A 20,023-nucleotide genomic window follows, 5' to 3' on the forward strand; every position below is an offset into this window, starting at 1 on the left:
AACTTCAGGCTAGGCTCTCATGGAACTGAGGTGGACTGAACCAGCCACCAGTGCACCATATTCTAAATGGAGCCACGTGGCAGTAGTCTAGCCGTTTACGGTTTGGCTCACACAGTCAGGGAAGGCTGTAGATGCACAAAAAGTCAGGTCCAGACAGAGACAACCTCTAAACAGATATAGTATTCTTAAAAATATGCTTAGATGCTAAAGAAAGAAAAGAAAATGGGCATAGACACTCATAAAAAATAAATAAAACAAAGACTTTAATAAAATCTTTAAAGAGAGAGTAAAGTGATATAAAAGAATAAAGCTACATAAAGATGGGAAATACACAGGGTGTCTGGATCCTGTATGGTGCTTTGATGACTTTAAATTTTTTAAAAACTAATGAACAAAATACAATAGCTGCTGAGAGATATTGGATTATGGAAATTGCTAAATTAAACCAATCTATATTCAGAATGGAAGTCAGTAAATACATTCTATTGGGAGAGAAGTTTTGCTTTTGTTTCCATAGGAAACAAAAAGCTATAGATTCTTCAAAATTAATAAAGACCATATTTGATTGGGGGAGACCTCCTGAAAATCTCAGCAACAGACATAAAGAGCAAAACTACAAGGTGACATGTATGCTGATCCCTCTACTATGGGAACAGCTCTGAGACTGGATGAGACATGATAAATCTTGTTGGCTATAGAGTCCTGGTGACTTATTATTACATGCCATCCTTTCATATGGCATGGATAGAGGTTTTGTTACACAGTTCAAACAGACTTATAAGACTGACAAATGTCTTTTTTTGTTTGTTTTGTTTTGTTTTTTGAGACGGGTTTCTCTGTGTAGCTTTGCACCTTTCCTGGATCTACTCTGTAGCCCAGGCTGGCCTTGAACTCATATTGATCTGCCTGCCTCTGCCTCCCTAGTGCTGGGATTAAAGGTGTGTGCCACCACCACCCGGCTCGGCTCGACAAATGTCTTTTACCTGCTCAAACATCGAACAAAAATCATCTTTAGCTGACCTGTGCACACCACACATTCTATACTTGTGTTAATGCAGATATGTATGTTACTTTTTAAAGTCTGCATGCTTTCAGAACAAATGGACTAGAAATGAATAAGGACAACAGAAGTAGCCCAAGTGATCCAGCCTCTCAGAATGCTTCTGTTGCAGTTTCCTCAAAAAATCTAGAATAACTTCTAGAATAACTTCATCTAGAATAACTTCAAAGCTACTAGTTCAGATGGTCCAGACTCACCGACTACTCCAGCCAGGACTTTAGATAAGCTATACACTTTCACACCACACAGAGACTAAACAAAAAAATAATACAGCTAGCTCTTCCAGAACTTGATCATTATCCCAATGTTCTCAGGGTCCCCTAAAGATGTCCCACACAACAGGAAGCAGTCTAGAGAACAGGACACTCACATTCCCAAGAGGCTGGGTGTGGTTTTTGGTCATTTGGTGGGTTACACATTTGTCATGGTGTAGGGAAGTTGGTTGTAAATTATTACTGGTCATGGTATGGGAAGAAACTAAGCAAGGGAAGTTAGATCTCTCTCTGGAAAGAAAAAAAGGGGGGACATAGTATATTGATACAAATTCAAGGTTATTTTTGTTATACTGTATATATGTTTTTACTCTTGTTTAAGGTATTGTGTCTATACAGCTCATTTAAAAATGTAATGTAAAGTTCTAGTCTTTAAAAACTATTTAGGATAATTAAGAAATGTAGGTTAGTAGTTAGTCATCTATAACAATCAAACTTATAGTCATGTTAGGTATGTTTCAAGATTAAACAGATATATTTAAAAAAAGATAGGTGGTCTTCAAATACTCCCAGAGACCTACAGAATATGTCATTTAAGATGTTTTAATGACATAAGGCTTTTCATGACAGTGAGACATGTCTGTTCCTGGCAGCACTAATTTACTTCAAAAAAGGATGGTGAGCATTAAAGAACCTCCATATGGAGTTTGCTTTCATTGTGCCAAAGTTAGCCACTGGGCAAAGAAACTGCCCTTGTCTCAACTGCTAACAGTATGATGTCCAAACTGGACAAGTGGGATACAAAAGAAAGTGACTGCTGAACTTTGCCAAGACAAGGTAGGACAGGCCTTCAAAATTCCTGCTTCACAGAAAAGTCTGTCAGATATTCTAGGCCTGTAGGCTGAACATGGATACCCAAATGTTGCAGAGGAATGTTGGGTGACTGCCAAGGCAGCCAGCTATCTTTGTCATTTCTATAGTTTTGGAAGTTGTATGCTCTGTACTTTATGTTTACTCAGGTAATATTATAACCTTCTTGGGTATTTGATGGGGTTGAAGACTAGATAGTTATAGTTACAGGTTTCCTTGTTACCAAATTCAGAAAAGAAACTTACATAAGAGATGTAAAGCTTAAGGTTGAGAAAATTAAAAGCTAAAGTTGTTTATCTAAGATGTTTTCAGATCTAAAAAGATATTTTTAGGATGGTAATACAAGTTATGATAAAAAGTGGTTTAGGTATAAAACTTTGGATTCACTAAGATAGAACAGATAATACAGTACTTTCTCCAAATTTGCCAAATATAGACAGAACTTCATGAATGTAATTCTTACATGATAATTGTTCTTATTGTATATAGTTTTACTATGTTAGAGTTAAAAACCTTTCCTTTTCAATTAGATAAAAAGGGGAAATGTTGTAGAATATTTGTACACTGTGTGAAGATGTGTTGCTGTGATTGATATAATAGAAAGCTGAATGGCCAATAGCTTGGCAGGAGAGGATAGGCAGGATTTCTGGGGAAGAGAAAGGAAGAGGAAGGAATCTAGGTGTGCAGGAAATGCCAGAGAGACACTGAAGAGATCAGACATACAGTACAGAGTAGAGGTAACTAAGCCATGTGGCAGAACATAGATTAATAGAAACAGGTTAATTTGAGTTATAAGAGCTAGTTGGGAAAAAAGCCTAAGCTAAGGCCAAGCCTTCATATTAATAAGTTCTGTGTCATTATTTTTGGGCTGGTGGTCTGGACAAAAAAGTACTGATACACATCTTTCTTTCCTTCCTTTCTTCCTTCCTTTTTTCCTTCCTTCCTCCCTTCCTCCCTTCCTTTTTTCTTTTTTCTTTTTTCTTTTTTTTTGTTTTCTGTTGTTTTTGTTTTTGTTTTGAGACAGGGGTTCTCTTTGTATAGTCCTGGCTGTTCTGGAACTCTCTCTGTAGGCCAGGCTGGCCTCAAATTCACAGAGGCCTGCCTCTGCCTCCCAAGTGCTGGGATTAAAGGTGTGTGCCACCACCACCTAGCACATCCTTGCTTTCTTAAGCAGAACAAAGGAGCACAGTTTGACTCACTGTTAAAATTCAGTTATTGTGCTAGTCTATAAGGACAGATGATGTGTAACAGAAACCCAGCCTCAAGAAGGCCAGAACACTATCTGACTGTTTCTGCTGGCTTATGACTCTTAGTCCCTGATATACATCTGTCAACTGAGATTTACTACTGACATCAGTATTTTCTATTGACACAAGAAGGATGCTAGGGGAAATACCCTCCTGTACTTTGCTACTTGTCCTCCTCACATCCTTCTCTCAATAGACAGCTTTGTCTTCTACTTCAGAGAAAGAAGAGAAGCTCTCAAATCGAGCGCATCAGCTTTCTGCTATCAAATGGGTAGGCAAGCCATCCACGCAGCCACCTTTTCTTCCTCCCCCTGCAACAATGGAGACAAGTCTCTCCTTCCTCTTACCAAGGCTCATCTCTCTCCCTATTCTGGAGACTCCATTCCCTTCTGTCAATAAAATCTTTATAAATGTAATCTACAGTCTTTTCTTGGTTTCTTCCTATCAGACCTAAGCACATTCAACTCTTTCCCATAAGAAAAGCAGGAAAGAAGAAATGTGAATGCCAACTTTTATGACATTGCAGCCAACATCCTCTCCACTTTACAGCTCTACCACCTGTGTCCTATAGAACTATCACTAAACACAATATCCTAGGGTGGGTACTCATGAGGGAGGGTGCACAAGGGGAGCTGAGGATGTTAAGTGCATTTTGAAGCAACCAGTAAGTGACTCCGGTGAGGCAGCAGATGGGTGAAAACAGACCTGAGATAACAGTAGATGGCCAAGGAAGGGCATCTGTCCCACAAGAAGAAAGAAAAATCGTTTAGAGCCTATAATAAACAGCAAATTAATACATACATTTATCCATGTTTCCTCCCCAAATTCCACTGTTGCAACAGCAAAGGAAGTTAGAAAGAGATGGACATATGAAATCAAAAGCAGGAACAGATAGTTAAGTGAGAAACACCAAAACTGAGATGGAAAATTGATCATAGTCTATGACCATACTGGCCTGTATGTCACAGTCTCAGAAGTTAAGCAGGATTAGACCTGGTTAGTACTCAGCTGGGAAAATTGACCATAAGTGGTACCTGCTATAGTTTTGATCAGGAATTTCTTCCAAGACCCATGTGGTAAACAAATGCTTGATCCTCAAGTCCATATTATCAGAGAGTGATGGGACCTTCAACAGACAGGTGGGCCTAAGTGAGGTCTTAAGGTCCTTGGAGGTGCCCTTGAAAGCAATTGTGGAGGCCTGGTCTCTTTCTCTTTCTCCTTGTTCCCTAGCAATTGGTAAATGGTTTTGCTCTACCATAAACTGCCCCAGCACAGGCCCCAAAGCAATGGGTCTGATGACCATGGATTGGAGCATATGAAATCATGAGTACTTATCATGGTAATGGAAAGCTGAGTGAAACAGTTTCCAATTCAGAAAACTGAAACACAAGCCTAAAGTGCAAGAGTATGTGAACTCATTCATACAGAAACAAGAGACACTGAGGAACTAAAGACATTAAATACCTTTAGGAATGGAGTTGTGGGCTAGGACTAAATAAGTTTGGTTCTCCAGGACTCTTCCTCACCACAAGGCCAGGTATCCACTCTCTCCAACAAAGCAGAAAACTAGAGTTTTGCTATGTACATAAAGACCAATGAGGTTTTAATTCAGGTACACTAGCCATTGTGTTAAGGGTTCCGTGTACCAAAAAAAAAGACAAAAAGAAAAAAGAACATGGATACAGAGTACTAGGAGCCCAAGTTTCCATGTCAACAGGCAGAGATTTGAGAATTCCTCCATGGGAAATGGATTTAAATACTGAAAAATGAAGTGGTTAAATAGCATCGTTGACCCACTGAATGAACTCCTCTGGCCACAGACAAAAATATTCAAAATCAGCTCTAATATTTCACTCTTAAATATGATCATGAATCAAGTATATAAAGAAGCCTTTATAATAAAAAAAAATATGGTTGTTGTTGGTGGTGGTGGGTGGTGGGTGGTGGGTGGTGGGTGGTGGTGGTGGTGGGTGGTGGTGGTGGTGGTGGGGTGGTGGTGGTGGTGGGTGGTGGTGGTGGTGGTGGGTGGTGGTGGGGGTGGGTGGGGGGTGGTGGGTGGTGGTGGTGGTGTGGTGGTGGTGGTGGTGGGTGGTGGTGGGTGGTGGTGGTGGTGGTGGTGGTGTGGTGGTGGTGGTGGGTGGTGGTGGTGGTGGGTGGTGGTGGTGGGTGGGTGGTGGTGTGGTGGTGGTGGTGGGGGGTGGTGGGGTGGTGGGTGGGCAGTGGTGGTGGTTTCAGGGGAGGAGGGGGAGGACCCAGAACTGAAAGAAGACAAAGAAAACTTTAATAATTTTTAAAAGATATTGTGTTGCTGAAATTGTATAAAGAAACCATTCAAAAATTTTAAAAAAATGTATAAATAAGGCAGAAAATAAAAATGAAAAATACAAAAGTAAAAACTTTGTGATACAGGAATTAAAATATAAAGTTGCTTACATCCATTAAGCAAAAATCTACTGGATACCTACAACATTCCAGACATGGTTTTTCACAGGTGATATCTCAGAAAAATATTATGTACTGGAATATGAGTGAAGACAATTGTATGAAAGGAGAAAGCGTGGTAAGCTGAATCAAATACTGCTGACAGCAGGGTGACAATTTCAACTAGGACACTTCTGAGCATAAAGCGGGGTGCTTTTTTGTTTTGTTTTGTTTTCTCGAGACAGAGTTTCTCTGTGTAGCTTTGGAGCCTGTCCTGGATCTCGCTCTGTAGACCAGACTGGCCTTGAACTCACAGAGGTCCGCCTGGCTCTACCTCCCGAGTGCTGGGATTAAAGGCGTACACCACCACCACCGCCCTGTGAGGGGTGCTATTATTATACCAGGCTAACAGACACACATCAGAACTCTTCTGACAAAACTAGGATTTGGCCACCTAAGTAATAAACCAAAAAAAAAGCCTACAATTGATTGCTGCTTTTAGCAAGGGAGAAGCTAGTGATGATCCTGACCATCAGAACTTTGAGGAGTAGAAGGAGCAAAGCCTTCCGATGGTGGCGAGGACCTGGAGGAATGCAGCAGAGACATCTATGGGAAACAGTTTTCCTACAGAGGCCAGAGAAGGAGCAACATCTCTGGAGCAGCATAAGTGGGGTAAGGAATTTGGCTACTTTTTAAAAAATGAAAGAAAAACTCAGCACATTCCAGTCCTGAGAGGAATATTAAAAACAAAAAACAAAAAACAAAAAACAAAAAAAACACCAGCCAAATATCTTCAGTACTCTTACTATTAGCCCATTGGTAAAAGCATGAAGTTTTTTTTTTTTTCATAATTCATAGTTCTGCTTTTGCTTTTGTAAAATAGAGAGCTGAAGAATAAGAAAGCCAAGGCTTCTAAGAAGCCTATAGAACCCAAATCCAAAATGTAAAAGCCTCAGCGAGAAGAAACCCACTTCAGTTTTGAACCTTGGCAGAGCAATAGCAGTCGAAGAAAACCACCAGAGGCACAGGCAAGAGACAAACAAACAGAATGAAACAAACAAAAAAAGAAATATAAAGACAGGACCATGACTGTTCCTAAGTATGGCAGAGTAGAAGGTTTACTGCAGATGTGTGGAAGAGCATAGTCAGACGCAGGGACATCTGGGAGAGTCCAGAGTGGACATGACCCTGACCCATGCATGTGAGGAGAGTGGGGAGAGAAAGGAGAGGGGAGAGATGGGAACCAGGTACAGCAGCCAGGAGGCCCAAAGGCACAAAGAGGGTGGGTAACCAAACTGGCTGAATTATATCAGGAAGAGCAGCCTAGCCTCCTGGGCTACAGAGTTCAAGGTAGGGGGTGGGTATGCCAGCCAGGAGGGTCCTGTAACAAGTAAGGGCTGAGAGACTGAAGGAAGAACCTGGTGGCCAGTGTCAGCTTTGATATGTTAAATAGGCACCTCAGCCATTTGTCTCAGGTGTGAAACCTAACACAAACCATGTAGACCATACAGTATGGCAAGAAGAAACACATGGCACACAATAGAAAGAGAGGGCTCTCTTTGTTGCAAGTGGTGATTATGTTGGTATAAAATTCTCAGTCATCTATAAGAGTTCTGGGAGAATTCTAAAGCAAATGCACTGAAGAATGAGATACTGATATATAAAAATAAGTTATACTAATTCTACACACTGCCAGCCAATAACTGGAAAGTGAAATTGGAAAAAGAATGACATTTACAATGAAACCAAATCATCAAATTGGTAGATATAAACCCAAAGAAATATTGTAACATCTCTGTCCTAGTTCAGTCTTCTGTCGCTGTGATAAAACCCTCTGAACAAAAGCAACTTGGGGAAGAAAGGGTTTATTTTATCTTACAACTTCCAGGTCATGAGCCATCATTGAGGGAAGTCAGGCAGGAACTGAAACAGAAACCATCCAGGAATACTGCTTGCTATCTGGCTCTGTTACTCCCTCACTGGCTTATGCTCAGCTAGCTTTCTTATACAGCCCAAGTCCACCTGCCTAGGGATAGTACCACCCACGGTGGGCTGGGCCCTTCCACACAGTGTCCCAAGGACAAACACAGGCTAATCTGACCTAGGCAATTCCTTAACTGAGGTTGCCTCTTCCCAGATGTATCAAGTTGACAAGAAAAACTAACTTCACAATTTCTGCACTAAAAATTATTAAGTATTGCTGAGATAAATCAAAAATGGTTTAAATAAGTAGTGGAAAGAATATGATATGTTCATGTATTCAAATTCAATACTGGTAAAGTATCTATTTCGCTAAAATGGAAATATACTAATGAAATTTTATAAGACTCAGCCAAAACTGTTTTTTGTTAGACTTTGATAAGCTGATTCTAAAATTTCTATAGAAATGTGAGCAAGGGCCAGCAAGATGGCTCAGTGGGTAAAGGCACTTGCTGCCACACACAAGGACCTAAGTTGTATCTCCAGGACCCATATGGTCAAAAGAGAGAGCTGACCCTCTCATGTTGTTTTCTGACCTATACACACCAGTGTTGTTGCACACAACACACACACACACACACACACACACACACACACTTTTTAAATAAAATAAAAATTTAAGAAAGAACATAAGTAAACAAAAGTAAACTTAAAAAGAATAAGAAAATTTCATATAATGCCCAGAAATAGACAGGCGAATGGAGAAAGAAAATGTTCTCAGGAAATGATGTTGGAGGAACTACACTTCTATACTGAGGAAACATACAAGTCTAGCCAGCAACCTCAGCCTACATAGAAGGCATAGGTCTAGCAGTAAAGCAAACTATAAAGCGTCTAGAAGACATAGAAGAGTATTTCCATGACTTTAGAGAAGACACAGAAGCAATACATATAAAACAACAAAACCAAAATGGATATATTTCATAAAAACAAAACCTTCTATACTGGGAGTATAGCTTAGTAGTGGACAGACATAGATTATATATAATATTTTATTGGGTCTGACAAATAGGATCACTTGGAGCCTTCTCAGTGCTCAACTAAAAGACAACAGAACATAGAAGGATCTCCAGGTCTCTCCAGTCAACTATCTAGCATAGCATTATCTAACATTGACTAGCATTAACTAAAGTACAACGATGATTTGGAAAAATTTCAACAAAATGTACTTGATTTTTCTGATATATCTTTAAAATTCCAAGGCAGAAGGTGCCTGAAGTTCATTTTTCTAAGACTCGGATATTAACACATTTTTGATGGTGAGATATCTTTCCTAATAAACATAGTTTGAACAAAATATCAGAGATCATACTTGTCACAAATTAGACAAGCAATGCTACATAAATAATGATTCTTTGCTCTTTTTTGTAAACTGAACTAAATGGAGACCATTACTAAATGAAGACCTTGGCTCACAATCATCAAAGTACAACTGGATAAATTAATAGAACAATTCAAAAGTTCTAGATAATTTTATGTACATCAATTTAAAAAAACAAATAAGAAAAACAATAAAAAGGCTTAAGTTATCACTATCCAATAGAAATTAATCTAAGCTATAAGTAAAGGCTACACATGCATGTTAAACACAAGCAAAATAAGTGATATTTTGATATTATAAATCCCAGCATGGAGGGGAAGAGGTGAGCACAAAACTCCACCCCTGGTTAAGGAGTTACTGGTATGTGATAAGTGCAGGCAGAGGAGGAGTCGGTTTTCTTTGAGGGTCTGACTCCTGATGTGTAGACCACACTCCAAGACAGGCCCCAGACCCAAGAGTATTTGGGCAACACAAATTGAACTCGATGGGTCGCAGGTTGGGAGAAGAGAACTCGAACTGGGGTCAGTAGGGAGGTGGGAGAATATCGGGGAGAAGCTGGGGGAAGGGGAACGGATATGATCAAAATTATATGAAATTCTCAAAGAATAAAAATATTACTTAAAATTTTAATATTATATGCAAAACAAGCACATATATTCTGTGCAACCACCAGTACATAGAAACTACTATCATTTTAATATATAATCAGTATAAAAATATTTAGACTTTTATATTCTTATTTGTGCCAAGTCATCAAAATCCAGTGTACATTCTCTATTTAATACACATTACAATTTTATGCACATAACAATACACATTTCAAGTACTTAATAGTGTGGCTAGTGGCTAGTGGATTTTAACACTTACTAAGTAAAAACTGTTTTAAACATTTTACATGGATTATTTCATTCAACATTAGCTGAGACAAAGAGAAAAAAAGTGGTCCAAGTTCTTATAGTGATAGAATCAGAAGATTCTAATTCAATCACCCCATACCTAATCAAAATTCTTTTTTCTCTACTGTTAAAATTTTCAACTGAACAAACAAATGTCTAGATTCCTATTGAGCTACATGTTTTGAAACTTAAATTTTTGGTCATATTAAAAAACAAAACTGTTTTCCCTGCCATTTCCAATCTGAAAGAAAAAGACTTACCAGTAATATGAGTTTCTGATATTTTTGTTTTAGGTCTGACACATTTGCAGACGGGTCTGCCCCCAGAATGCTGTACCAATCCTTTTGGAGTGTCTGCTCAAAAGCCATCCCTGTCCTTGGAAGTGTGCCTTCTCAGATAAGCTGCAGCAGAAATGTTATGGTAATTCATTACAGTTGGAATAATGAAACATCCCTTCCTAAATTCTTTATTACTTTATTAAGTAAATTGTGATCATAACGCAAACCCAGGAAAGTCTATAGTTCCATTTAAAAAGTCTCATAAATGCCATGTATAAGGAAGAATACTAGGAAGCACAGAAACCTGCTAGATATATCATAGTATATGCTAAGCTTTTAAATAAATTCACAATGTCATAAAAAGGAGAATTTAGTAATGAGTCTCGGTGATGGCTGAACTTCTAAGAAGGTATTTCTTATAATCTAATGGTAAAACTGGCATACAGGTGTTCACTAAAAACACTGGGGCTTAGAATTCACGAAACGAATGAATAAAGAAATTAGAATGCCAAAGAAATTGAAGCTGATGGCATGCATAGCCTCTGAATTTTCGCTGCTCACTTCTTTTCTTCCAGTAAATGTAAACATGTACGAAATGACAGCACGGGCTCAGGGAGAGGGCAGTTCTGCTAGGGCACAGATGCTCACAGCCTGCGAATACATCGCTCCCGAAGCTGTGCACTCCAGGATGCCACAGTCCTCCCTGGTTTAGAAACCAGTTCACCATGAGGTAGCCGGGTCTAGCCGACTTGGAGCTTCAGGACTCCAGGCATCCACAGTCCGCCCTACCCAGCCTGCTGCTTCCAGTGCCTTCCCCTGGCTCCACACAGCGTCAGACTCACCAAGTTTCACGCGGGAGCCAGCTGGAGCCCATTCGGGCAGAGAGCGGAACCCACTTTCCCTTCCGCCGGAAGTCTGCGTTCAGTGGGAATACGTTTCCAGTCGAGCCCTAGTTGTAGATGCACATATCTGAAGGGCCCCGCCTCTTGCCCTGACGCGGTTGCTGTGGTAACCCGTCGGGTTTCTGTCAGCTGTGAGAGGAGCTTTGGAGAACTGCCTTTCCTCGTCTTGCTCTAATTGCCCTGGCCCCGGCCCGACATTGGCACAGCCTTCCACCTCTGCTGCGGAGCACCTTCATCCCAGGTTCTGCTTACCTTACCTTGAGCAACTCGGGTCATATTGGTTTACACTGGGGGCGGGAAGTTGGTGATAAGGATGAGGATAGCTCATAAATTATGCCTAATAATCATTCCCTTTAGACTTCTGCAAATGACTTAAAGTTTCTTTTTAAAAAAATTCAAATACTTCCACATTTACTCTTTTTCGCTTCATTTCAGCCCACTGAGACAACTTTGGAAGGTGTTGCTATAACTACTTTGTAGATTAAACAAATCAATGATCAAGGCCAGATACTTAATTATGCATGTATAGAACCAGAACTCCTACCAGAATCAACTGTCCTTTGTGAGTCATTTTGGTAAGGGTACTCCAAACGAGCACTTTTTAAGTGTGCTGTTAGTTTTTTTCTTCTCATCTCTCTTTCTTTGTTCCCTTTTATTAACTCGTCTCCGTGTTTCTTACTTTGCCTTGATCTCTTCTTTGCGTTGTATCTGGAGATGAAAAGCATCTTAGTCTTGAGAACATGGGATGACCTCCCTTGGAGATACAAAGTGTTTTCGGTTGTTGCTACTTTCTTAAGATAAGTATATCTAAGTGTATTTCCCCTTCAGTCTTTCTTCTACCAAATATCAATTTAAGAACCACTGAAAATAAAACTAAGAGGAAATATTCTAACAGGATAAATTCTTTGATGTTGTGAACATTATAGAATACACGAGGAATTTCAAAATGATACAGTTGACTTTAAAAATCTTAATATGAAAGTATAGAGTAGGTTCTCCACTGGATTTTGTCATATTTGAAGCACAGATCATTATACTAACGGTCAAAGGGTCTAGCTTCGGTCCTGGATTTAGAAAACTATCTCTATGGGCATACCAAAATATGCAAAACAACAGAAGTGAGAATTGTGGACCTCTCCTACAATATTATAAGAAAACCTCCATTAAACTATCCTGCCCTCAAACAATCCTACTTGACCCTTCTTTGTATACAGAAATCTATTCAAGAAGTTCAGTTTTTGGAACCAGAGTTTTTATATACTATCTCATTGGGTTATTGCATGTCTCATATCTAGCCACTTATTTGATATCACCCAGGAAATCCCAAATGCTTTGCATTTTATCTCCAAGTCCTTTAGTTTGCTGCCAACTTTTTATTTTATTGAGGTGTCCTTAATCAATCAAAACTGTCAATATTTAATTTATATCATCCAATATACCCACCCTGTTCAAATCTCTCAGGTTGTTTCAAAGATGTTTTAGGGGTAGTTTGCTTGGATCTGTATCCAAACACTTGGAACATCAAATCTGGTTGCTCTGCCTCTAAAAAAATGTATTTTATCAGACTAATTCCTTCACTAACAACTTGTTTTTGTTTTTGTTGTTGTTGTTTTTATTTCATTGGGGAAAAAAGATGATTTGTCTTATAATGCAAGTCATTGACACTTGGATAAACTTCTCACAGTGACTGTTTTTCGGGTCGCTGCTCATTAATCTCCTGTTTTCTAGAACAATGTTATCCAATAGAAATATAGGAAAGTAAACCACATATGCAAGCTACATGCGTGACTTTTAAAATACTATATTTAACACAACATATCTAGAATACTATCATTATAAAAGGTCATCATATAAAGAGCTGACATATAGTTTGTTCTTACAGCAAATTTTAGTTTGGGCTACTGGTTTCCAGTATTCATAGCCTCATGCCACTAATGGCTATCTCATTGAGCAAAGCAGGTCTAGAGAATAAAGTCCTAACTCTTTTTTGATTACATTAATTTTTTATTGTATATGCATTTGTATGTGTGTGGGTGTGGGTATGCCACAGCATGTGTAAGAGGTCAAAGTACAACTTACAGGAGTCAGTTGTTCCTTCTACCATGTGGGACCTGAGTACCGAACTCAGGTTGTTAGAACTGGAAGCAGTGCTTTTACCTGCTGATTCATCTCTCCATCCCTGAGAACCTAACTTTTTATTCTGGCATTAATTTACCTTCTGAGTGTCTAAAAAGTACTTCTTTCAACATTCATAGCAAGTCCTACCAAATACTCATTTGTACTCTTCTGATCCCATGACTTGTGTTATTATCTCTAAAGGTGTGTTCTATAACAGTTCCCCTAGTTAGATTGTCAGCCACGTGGAGCAAGAAATCTCTCTTATCAGACAAACTGAGTACTGGGAGCTGACATGCCTCACTCTTCCAACTTCCTTTTTTTATTTATTTATTTTTCTGTTATCAGCTTTATACAGTACAAATTCTTATCCTAATAGTGAAATGTTTCATTGAGGCTTGCCAAGTAATTGAGTAAAACCAAAACTTATTATAAAGCACAGTCATCCTAGGGTCGCCCCTGCTAGGTAGCCTCCCTGGTTCTGTAGGTTGCAGTCTGATTGTTCTTTGCTTTATATCTAATATCCACTTATGAGTGAGTACATTCCATGTTTGTCCTTCTGGGTTTGGGTTACCTCACTCAGGATAATATTTTCTAGTTCCATCCATTTGCCTGCAAATTTCATGCTGTCATTGTTTTTCACTCTTCTGACTTCAAATGATGAGCTTCTGACCTGGACCAGGTCGTTCTTCAGTGACGGGGTCCTAAAGCTAGTGGACCAGGGGGAGAGAAGATAAAGAAGATATAAAATCTGGGGTCAGGTCTTGCACAAGCTGTGTCTTATGCTAAGCAAGCTTATTAAGAAGTACAGTGTCTTGTATATGGTTTTCAAGAAGATGGGACATGATCAGCAGAAAGCTATCATACAATAGGAAGAAATCAACAGGAAGCTCATCAAGCAATGTTGCACAAAAGGAACACAGTATCTTATGTGCATCACAGGGGCCTTGGAACTGAGAACCATAGTCCTTTGAGGGAATAGTTGGTTTCTCGGGAAAGCCTCAGCCCCCCCCCCCAACACCCTGTCCCTGGGCCACTATTGGCTCTGCCAAGCATATTGGTGGTTTTAGACAAGAAACTATGTTCCTTCTCCATACATCAGAGGCTGGAGAAAAGCTCTCAAGGATCTGGCCCCAGGCTATTAATGACTTGCTAAGCATGTTCATGGTTATAGGTCCATCTCAGGGCCTCAGGAAAAGCCTTGGATCAGTTTGGTTCCCAGCAAGTTTCTACAATAGGTTGGTTTCTTACTGCCTTATTTTCAGAAGCAAATTTATCCATCATATGTGAAACTGATGTAGCATAAATATAAACTATTGGGTTGGAATGATGGCTCAGTGCTTAAAAGCACATGCTGCTTTTGTAGTGAATCTGAGTTTAATTCCATGCACCTATGTTGAGCAGCTCACAATCACTTGTAATTCCAACTTCAGAGGGATCCAACATCTCTGGCCTTTCAGGACACATGCTTACATGAACTTACAATTAATTAAAAATAGAATAAATATAAAAATATTATTAAATGAAACATAAACTATTATGTAGTAGTTAAGGACATGAATTCTACAGTCAAGCTGGGTAACCTCAGCTCGAGCTCTACCTCTTCCTGGCAGTGAGAAGTTGTTAAGAGTTAATACTTCTGTACCCCCGCTTTCTTCCTCTGTAAAAAATCCGCAGACATGATTCCTCCTTCATAAATCTGCTGTGAGACTTTAGTAAAAGAATTGTACCTGAAATCAGTAAGTACTTAGTACTGGTGGTTTATTACTACTACTAGTAAAATATTGGCTTCTTAGTTTTTAATATAACAGTAAACTCATAGCAGCATTTCAGAACCTTATGAATACCAGAAACTACCCAATTATAAAAATAAAGCCACAACCAACTATTTGTTGAATTAGTCTTTTCATTTGGCTGCAAGATAAATTTAAAGCATCAGCAAAGCCATCTTAGTTCATGTTATCCACACATATCTTATATGAAAACAGTAGGCATAAGTTAAATATTTGATTACAAGATGATGATCAAGTATTATAGATAAAGAGATAATTTTATGAAGGTTTAAAACCCCAAATTGTAGCAGTAGCCAAAAATTATTCCATTACTCAATTTATCAAGTTAATACCAATCTGCCCATAAGTGAATGCCCAACAAACATTAATTTGATATGATACTAGAGAAGCTATGCTTCTTACCTTATGGACAGTTGTGTTTGCTTCTGCAACCACAATGAATACTGAGATAATGCATAAAGCGAAAAGATTTCTTCTGGTTCACAGTTTTGTACATTTTAGGCTAATGCCATGTAGACGTGGCTTTGGGTTGCTCATAGGAGTGGGTGCCAGGTGACAAAAGTGGACAGTGTGTAACAGAACAAATTTTCTTTACCTCAAATAGCTCTACCCTTGAGACTACCTTCTATCCAAACCACAGCAACAGTGTACTTGTGCTAATTATTCATTTCTTGGCATTATATTCATGTATTTTTTCTACGTATTTCATTACCAACTTTAAACTTCAAACTTTACTAGAAAGATAGGCAAGCCACCAAGAATTAGCTAGTAATGAGATTTTAAAAGCAATAATATGGTACATAAACAGCCTGCATTTACTTACTCAATCTACAAATAGTTTCTGTTTGCTCTGCACCTCATACAGAGATAGCTTTGGCTGTATCTTACTCATCTTGGCAGACAGATAAAGAAATAAGCAACTGAAATAACTGCAAGCACCCTGTGAGGGCATCCCGAGAACTGGCATTGGTAACGTACAGGCACAAAGTGAAACTAGTTATTTGAATTCCTGAAAGTTTTAAATCAAGATAAAACTAGACCATGAAGATATGTGGACATGTTCAGCTTTAAGTAATACTGTAAAGGGAAGGAGAAACTCATGATAAGAATTAGATAAACTGCCGGGCGGTGGTGGCGCACGCCTTTAATCCCAGCACTCGGGAGGCAGAGGCAGGTGGATCTCTGTGAGTTCGAGGCCAGCCTGGGCTACCAAGTGAGTTCCAGGAAAAGGCGCAAAGCTACACAGAGAAACCCTGTCTCGAAAAACCAAAAAAAAAAAAAAAAAAAAAAAAAAAAAAAAAAAAAAAAAAACAACTATTTTTCTTTTTGGCTGACTGTCATAAAAGCTTATACAATATTTAAATCAATCTAATAAACAACTGCTAGCTATAGTTTCTGTCTTGAACATTCCCAGTGTCCATACTGATTAGTGCCATGAGGAGCTGGGGCCAAGAATGGGGAAAGTTAGAACTGAAAGTGTGTCTTTGGAGGTAATACTGGGACTCTCTCCACTTCTGCCCTTTCCTGTGCTGTCCATGTTTCCCAGCTGCCATGAAGGGGGTGGCTTCCACTGCCCATGGTTCCCGGCATGGTGTCCCACCTTGATAACAGACCTGGAAACTAAAACGCTTACCAAAACAAACGCTTCTTTCCTTTGAGTTGTGTTCTCTCTCTCGTATTTTGCTGTGGGAACAGGAAGCAGACTGACACAACACTTCTTCTACCTTGTCTTTTCAAACCGGCTGTGGTTTCTCCCCTAAACTGTCTCTGCTCTCTTGTCATTTCTGCAGCGTCATCGGAGCTGCTGCTGTGGCCTCGTGTTTAACTCCATTGTATCTGTATTTTAGATTTCTGGGGAGTCTCTATCTTACCTGGGGTTCTTTTTCCTATATTCTTCACCCCTGTGTTTTAATCATCCCAGAACCTATTAGAGATACTGTCCTTAATCCATTTTCATGATCATAACACATGCCAACTTATTTTCAGCATCTCACTCTTACATCTCTCTCTTCTGTGAGCACTTTGGCTTCTCCACTCTTCCTAGATTCCCTGGAATGCATGGCAATCTCTTTCAATAGGTGAGAAAATGCAGTTATAAGCTGTTTTTTATAGCATCCTTCCTTCTCCATTTTTACTTTTTTAGAAAAAGTTTATTTTTGTCATATAATTGACTCTCAGAAGAAAGGTTAATCTGAATGATCAGGGGGTGTTAATTTGTAGGTTAAAATGTGTTAAATAGTTGATATGAAGTCTGTTTAAGTCAATTAGAGAGTATAATGAAGATGTTTCCAGGGTGTTAGGGAACCTTTTGGAGTTAGTTTGGAATTCACCAGTGCATGTTTACTGCAGCACCTGGCTTAAAATGTGACTGCATATGAATAGGCGTGCATGGAGATGTTTGATTTCATTAATATGACTTGTCTATCATGATGGGCCATGAAACCCATCATTTGATTCATCCTTAGTAAGAAGGAAGTGTGACTAGCAGCATTTCGGCCTTCCTTACTCATATGCTCTTCTAAAATAAACTGCATCTGCACTGCATAACCCAGAAAGCATTCCGAGATGTTTGTTTGTTTACTCCTTTGCCCTTAAAACAAATAAAAATCAGTGATACCATTAAAGCTTGAGTTGAGGAAGACATGAGAAGTTAAAGAAACGATTTGTTTCTCTAGTAAAATTGCCCACAGTGATGTTGTTGTGAGACATCTTCCTTTTGGTTAATACCATCAAAATTTCAAAACATTTGATGTTATTATGTAGACCTTAATGTTATGATGCATAAATTTCAGTAGTTGAATCTAATTTTGCAGGATGATAGACGCATTCAAGAATATATATATGTATTGCATCTTCCACAGTTCAAGTCTACAAAAGAAATGAGTTAAAACCCCCATATTTTAAACTGTATTCTTCACCTTAGAATATGGATTGCTGTGGTACTATTTGTTACTGCTTACATCAGTTTACTAGTGATAAACACATTTAGCATTGCAGCTTCTACTCGAAGCCCTCCAGTTTAATCATTTGAGGTGGATGAAAAACAAGTCTCCTTTGCTAATGGGCTTTCTACAGTGATGGAGCCAATGTCAGAATGATGAAAGCGGAAAGCTGACATATACTGGATAACTGTCTTCTGATGAATTTCCAGAAAAGTATCATATTTTTAAAAATACGGTGAGCAATTCATACTATTACTTTTTAATCTGCCAAGAAGCACTATGAGTACAGTCTTTTGTAGCTCATTAGCAATTTCTTTAATGAGTTTTTTTGGTGTGATAGATAGTTAAAGTAACAGACAAATGACAGATTGTTTGCCTTTAATGATTTCCCTGTTTCGAGCCCATTACAAAGCAATTAGAAATCTGACAGCATTTTCACTCTGCATTACTGATCATCTAAAGTGATGAGGAATGAGAGGTGATGAATATTAATTGTATATTTTCATATGATTATCATAAATTATTACCTTGTCTGATGTGCTGCAGGTGAAGCGGGAACATTAGAGAAAGTCAGTCAGATATATTAATTTGAAAGACTGGATGTTTTTTAATCTTTGTCTGCAATGTGAATCCTGGTCTGTAGTGCTACTCTTTATGACTGCTTCCCTGTAAATATTAAATTAAGTGGTTTTACTTTCTCTGTATGTTTGGAGAAACTTAAATACATTTTTATTTGGATGCAAGAAAAGGAAAGACATATTCCATAGTGCAGTGCACATATGTGTATTAAAGCTAAAATTAAATTTAGAAAGAGAGACATGAGTGATTTCTGTTGCTGTATGTATCGTACACATATATGTATGGTATTTACACATATCAGCACAGAGGAAGAGACAGCTGGAAACTCATCCTGTCTTCTTAAAGTTAGGTGATCCTGCATAAGAAAAGGCAAGAGACCAAAATACTGAGGAACAGTATTAGCTTTTTCTTCATCTTCTAGATGGAGTTTGGCATTGCCCCACAGCCCCTCACTCTAACAGGTAAATGTAAACCTGTCCTCTGGATACAGGTGCTGCTTGTTACTTATCTGGTCTTGAACTTGCAAATGTTGGTCTAAAAAGGAGAACTAGTGCTCAGTGAGAAGCAACAAGCTTAGGGAACACTGATTGACTAGTCACACATTTAGAGCAGATATACCCAAGGGTACAGGTATGACTCAGGAATCAGGGAATGATGAGTAGAGCTGCTTTCCAGTGTGCAGCAAAGCCATGTCTGGATTCAGGATTGTCTTTCTAGCCAATGTAGTTTGCTTTGTGGAGTGTTGTTACTTGTAGATGCTTGTTATTTTTTATCTATATTTATGAAAAAGGCATAATCTATATAATGAGCACACATTAAAATGGATTTTGATAAGCTACTTAGAAACTATTCTCTTTATTTTATTTATTTATTTATTTATTTTTTGGTTTTTTGAGACAGGGTTTCTCTGCGTAGCTTTGCGCCTTTCCTGGAGCTCACTTGGTAGCCCAGGCTGGCCTCGAACTCACAGAGATTCTCCTGGCTCTGCCTCCCAAGTGCTGGGATTAAAGGCGTGCACCACCACCGCCTGGCGACCGCTCTCTTTATTTTTATATGTAACTTTATGAATTCTCATTTATAGATACTGAAAATAAAATTCTTATACCTTTAGAAATTAACTTTTGTTCTGAAAAGTTGACAGTTTTCTGTAATTTGTTAAAATGTTTTTGATATTTTAATTTTAAGTATATGAATGTGTGCCTGAATGTATGTCTGTGCACCACGTGCATGCAGTGCCTGTGGAGGCCAAAAGAGGACATCATATCCACTGAGACGAGAGCTAAAGGTGGTTGTGGACCACTGTGGGTACTAGGAGTTGAACCCCAACGCTCTAGAGGAGCAGCCAGTGCTCTTAACCTCCAAGCCCCTTAAGTTTTACTTTTTCTGCTTGTTGATTTCCCGACATTT

At 38.8% G+C, this 20,023-nt stretch overlaps 2 protein-coding genes across 2 annotated transcripts in view; one reads left to right on the plus strand and one right to left on the minus strand.

Moving 5' to 3' along the window:
- Positions 1 to 11,229, minus strand: part of Dnajc24 (DnaJ heat shock protein family (Hsp40) member C24) — a 52,157-nt gene extending 40,928 nt beyond the window's left edge. Inside the window, exons 1-2 of the mRNA XM_028877859.1 lie at positions 11,128 to 11,229; positions 10,268 to 10,408 (exon numbers count right to left, since the gene is read on the minus strand). Coding sequence (XP_028733692.1) covers positions 10,268 to 10,375 — 108 coding nt within the window. The 5' untranslated portion in view covers positions 10,376 to 10,408; positions 11,128 to 11,229. The remainder of the gene's footprint in view (positions 1 to 10,267; positions 10,409 to 11,127) is intronic.
- A 68-nt stretch (positions 11,230 to 11,297) lies between these two features.
- Dcdc1 (doublecortin domain containing 1) overlaps positions 11,298 to 20,023 on the plus strand; it is a gene marked incomplete at its 5' end in the record, with an annotated part of 409,318 nt that continues 400,592 nt past the window's right edge. Inside the window, 1 exon segment of the mRNA XM_037204436.1 lies at positions 11,298 to 11,428. Coding sequence (XP_037060331.1) covers positions 11,298 to 11,428 — 131 coding nt within the window.

Source organism: Peromyscus leucopus, chromosome 4, assembly GCF_004664715.2.
Source record: "Peromyscus leucopus breed LL Stock chromosome 4, UCI_PerLeu_2.1, whole genome shotgun sequence".
Taxonomy (NCBI): Eukaryota; Metazoa; Chordata; class Mammalia; order Rodentia; family Cricetidae; genus Peromyscus; species Peromyscus leucopus.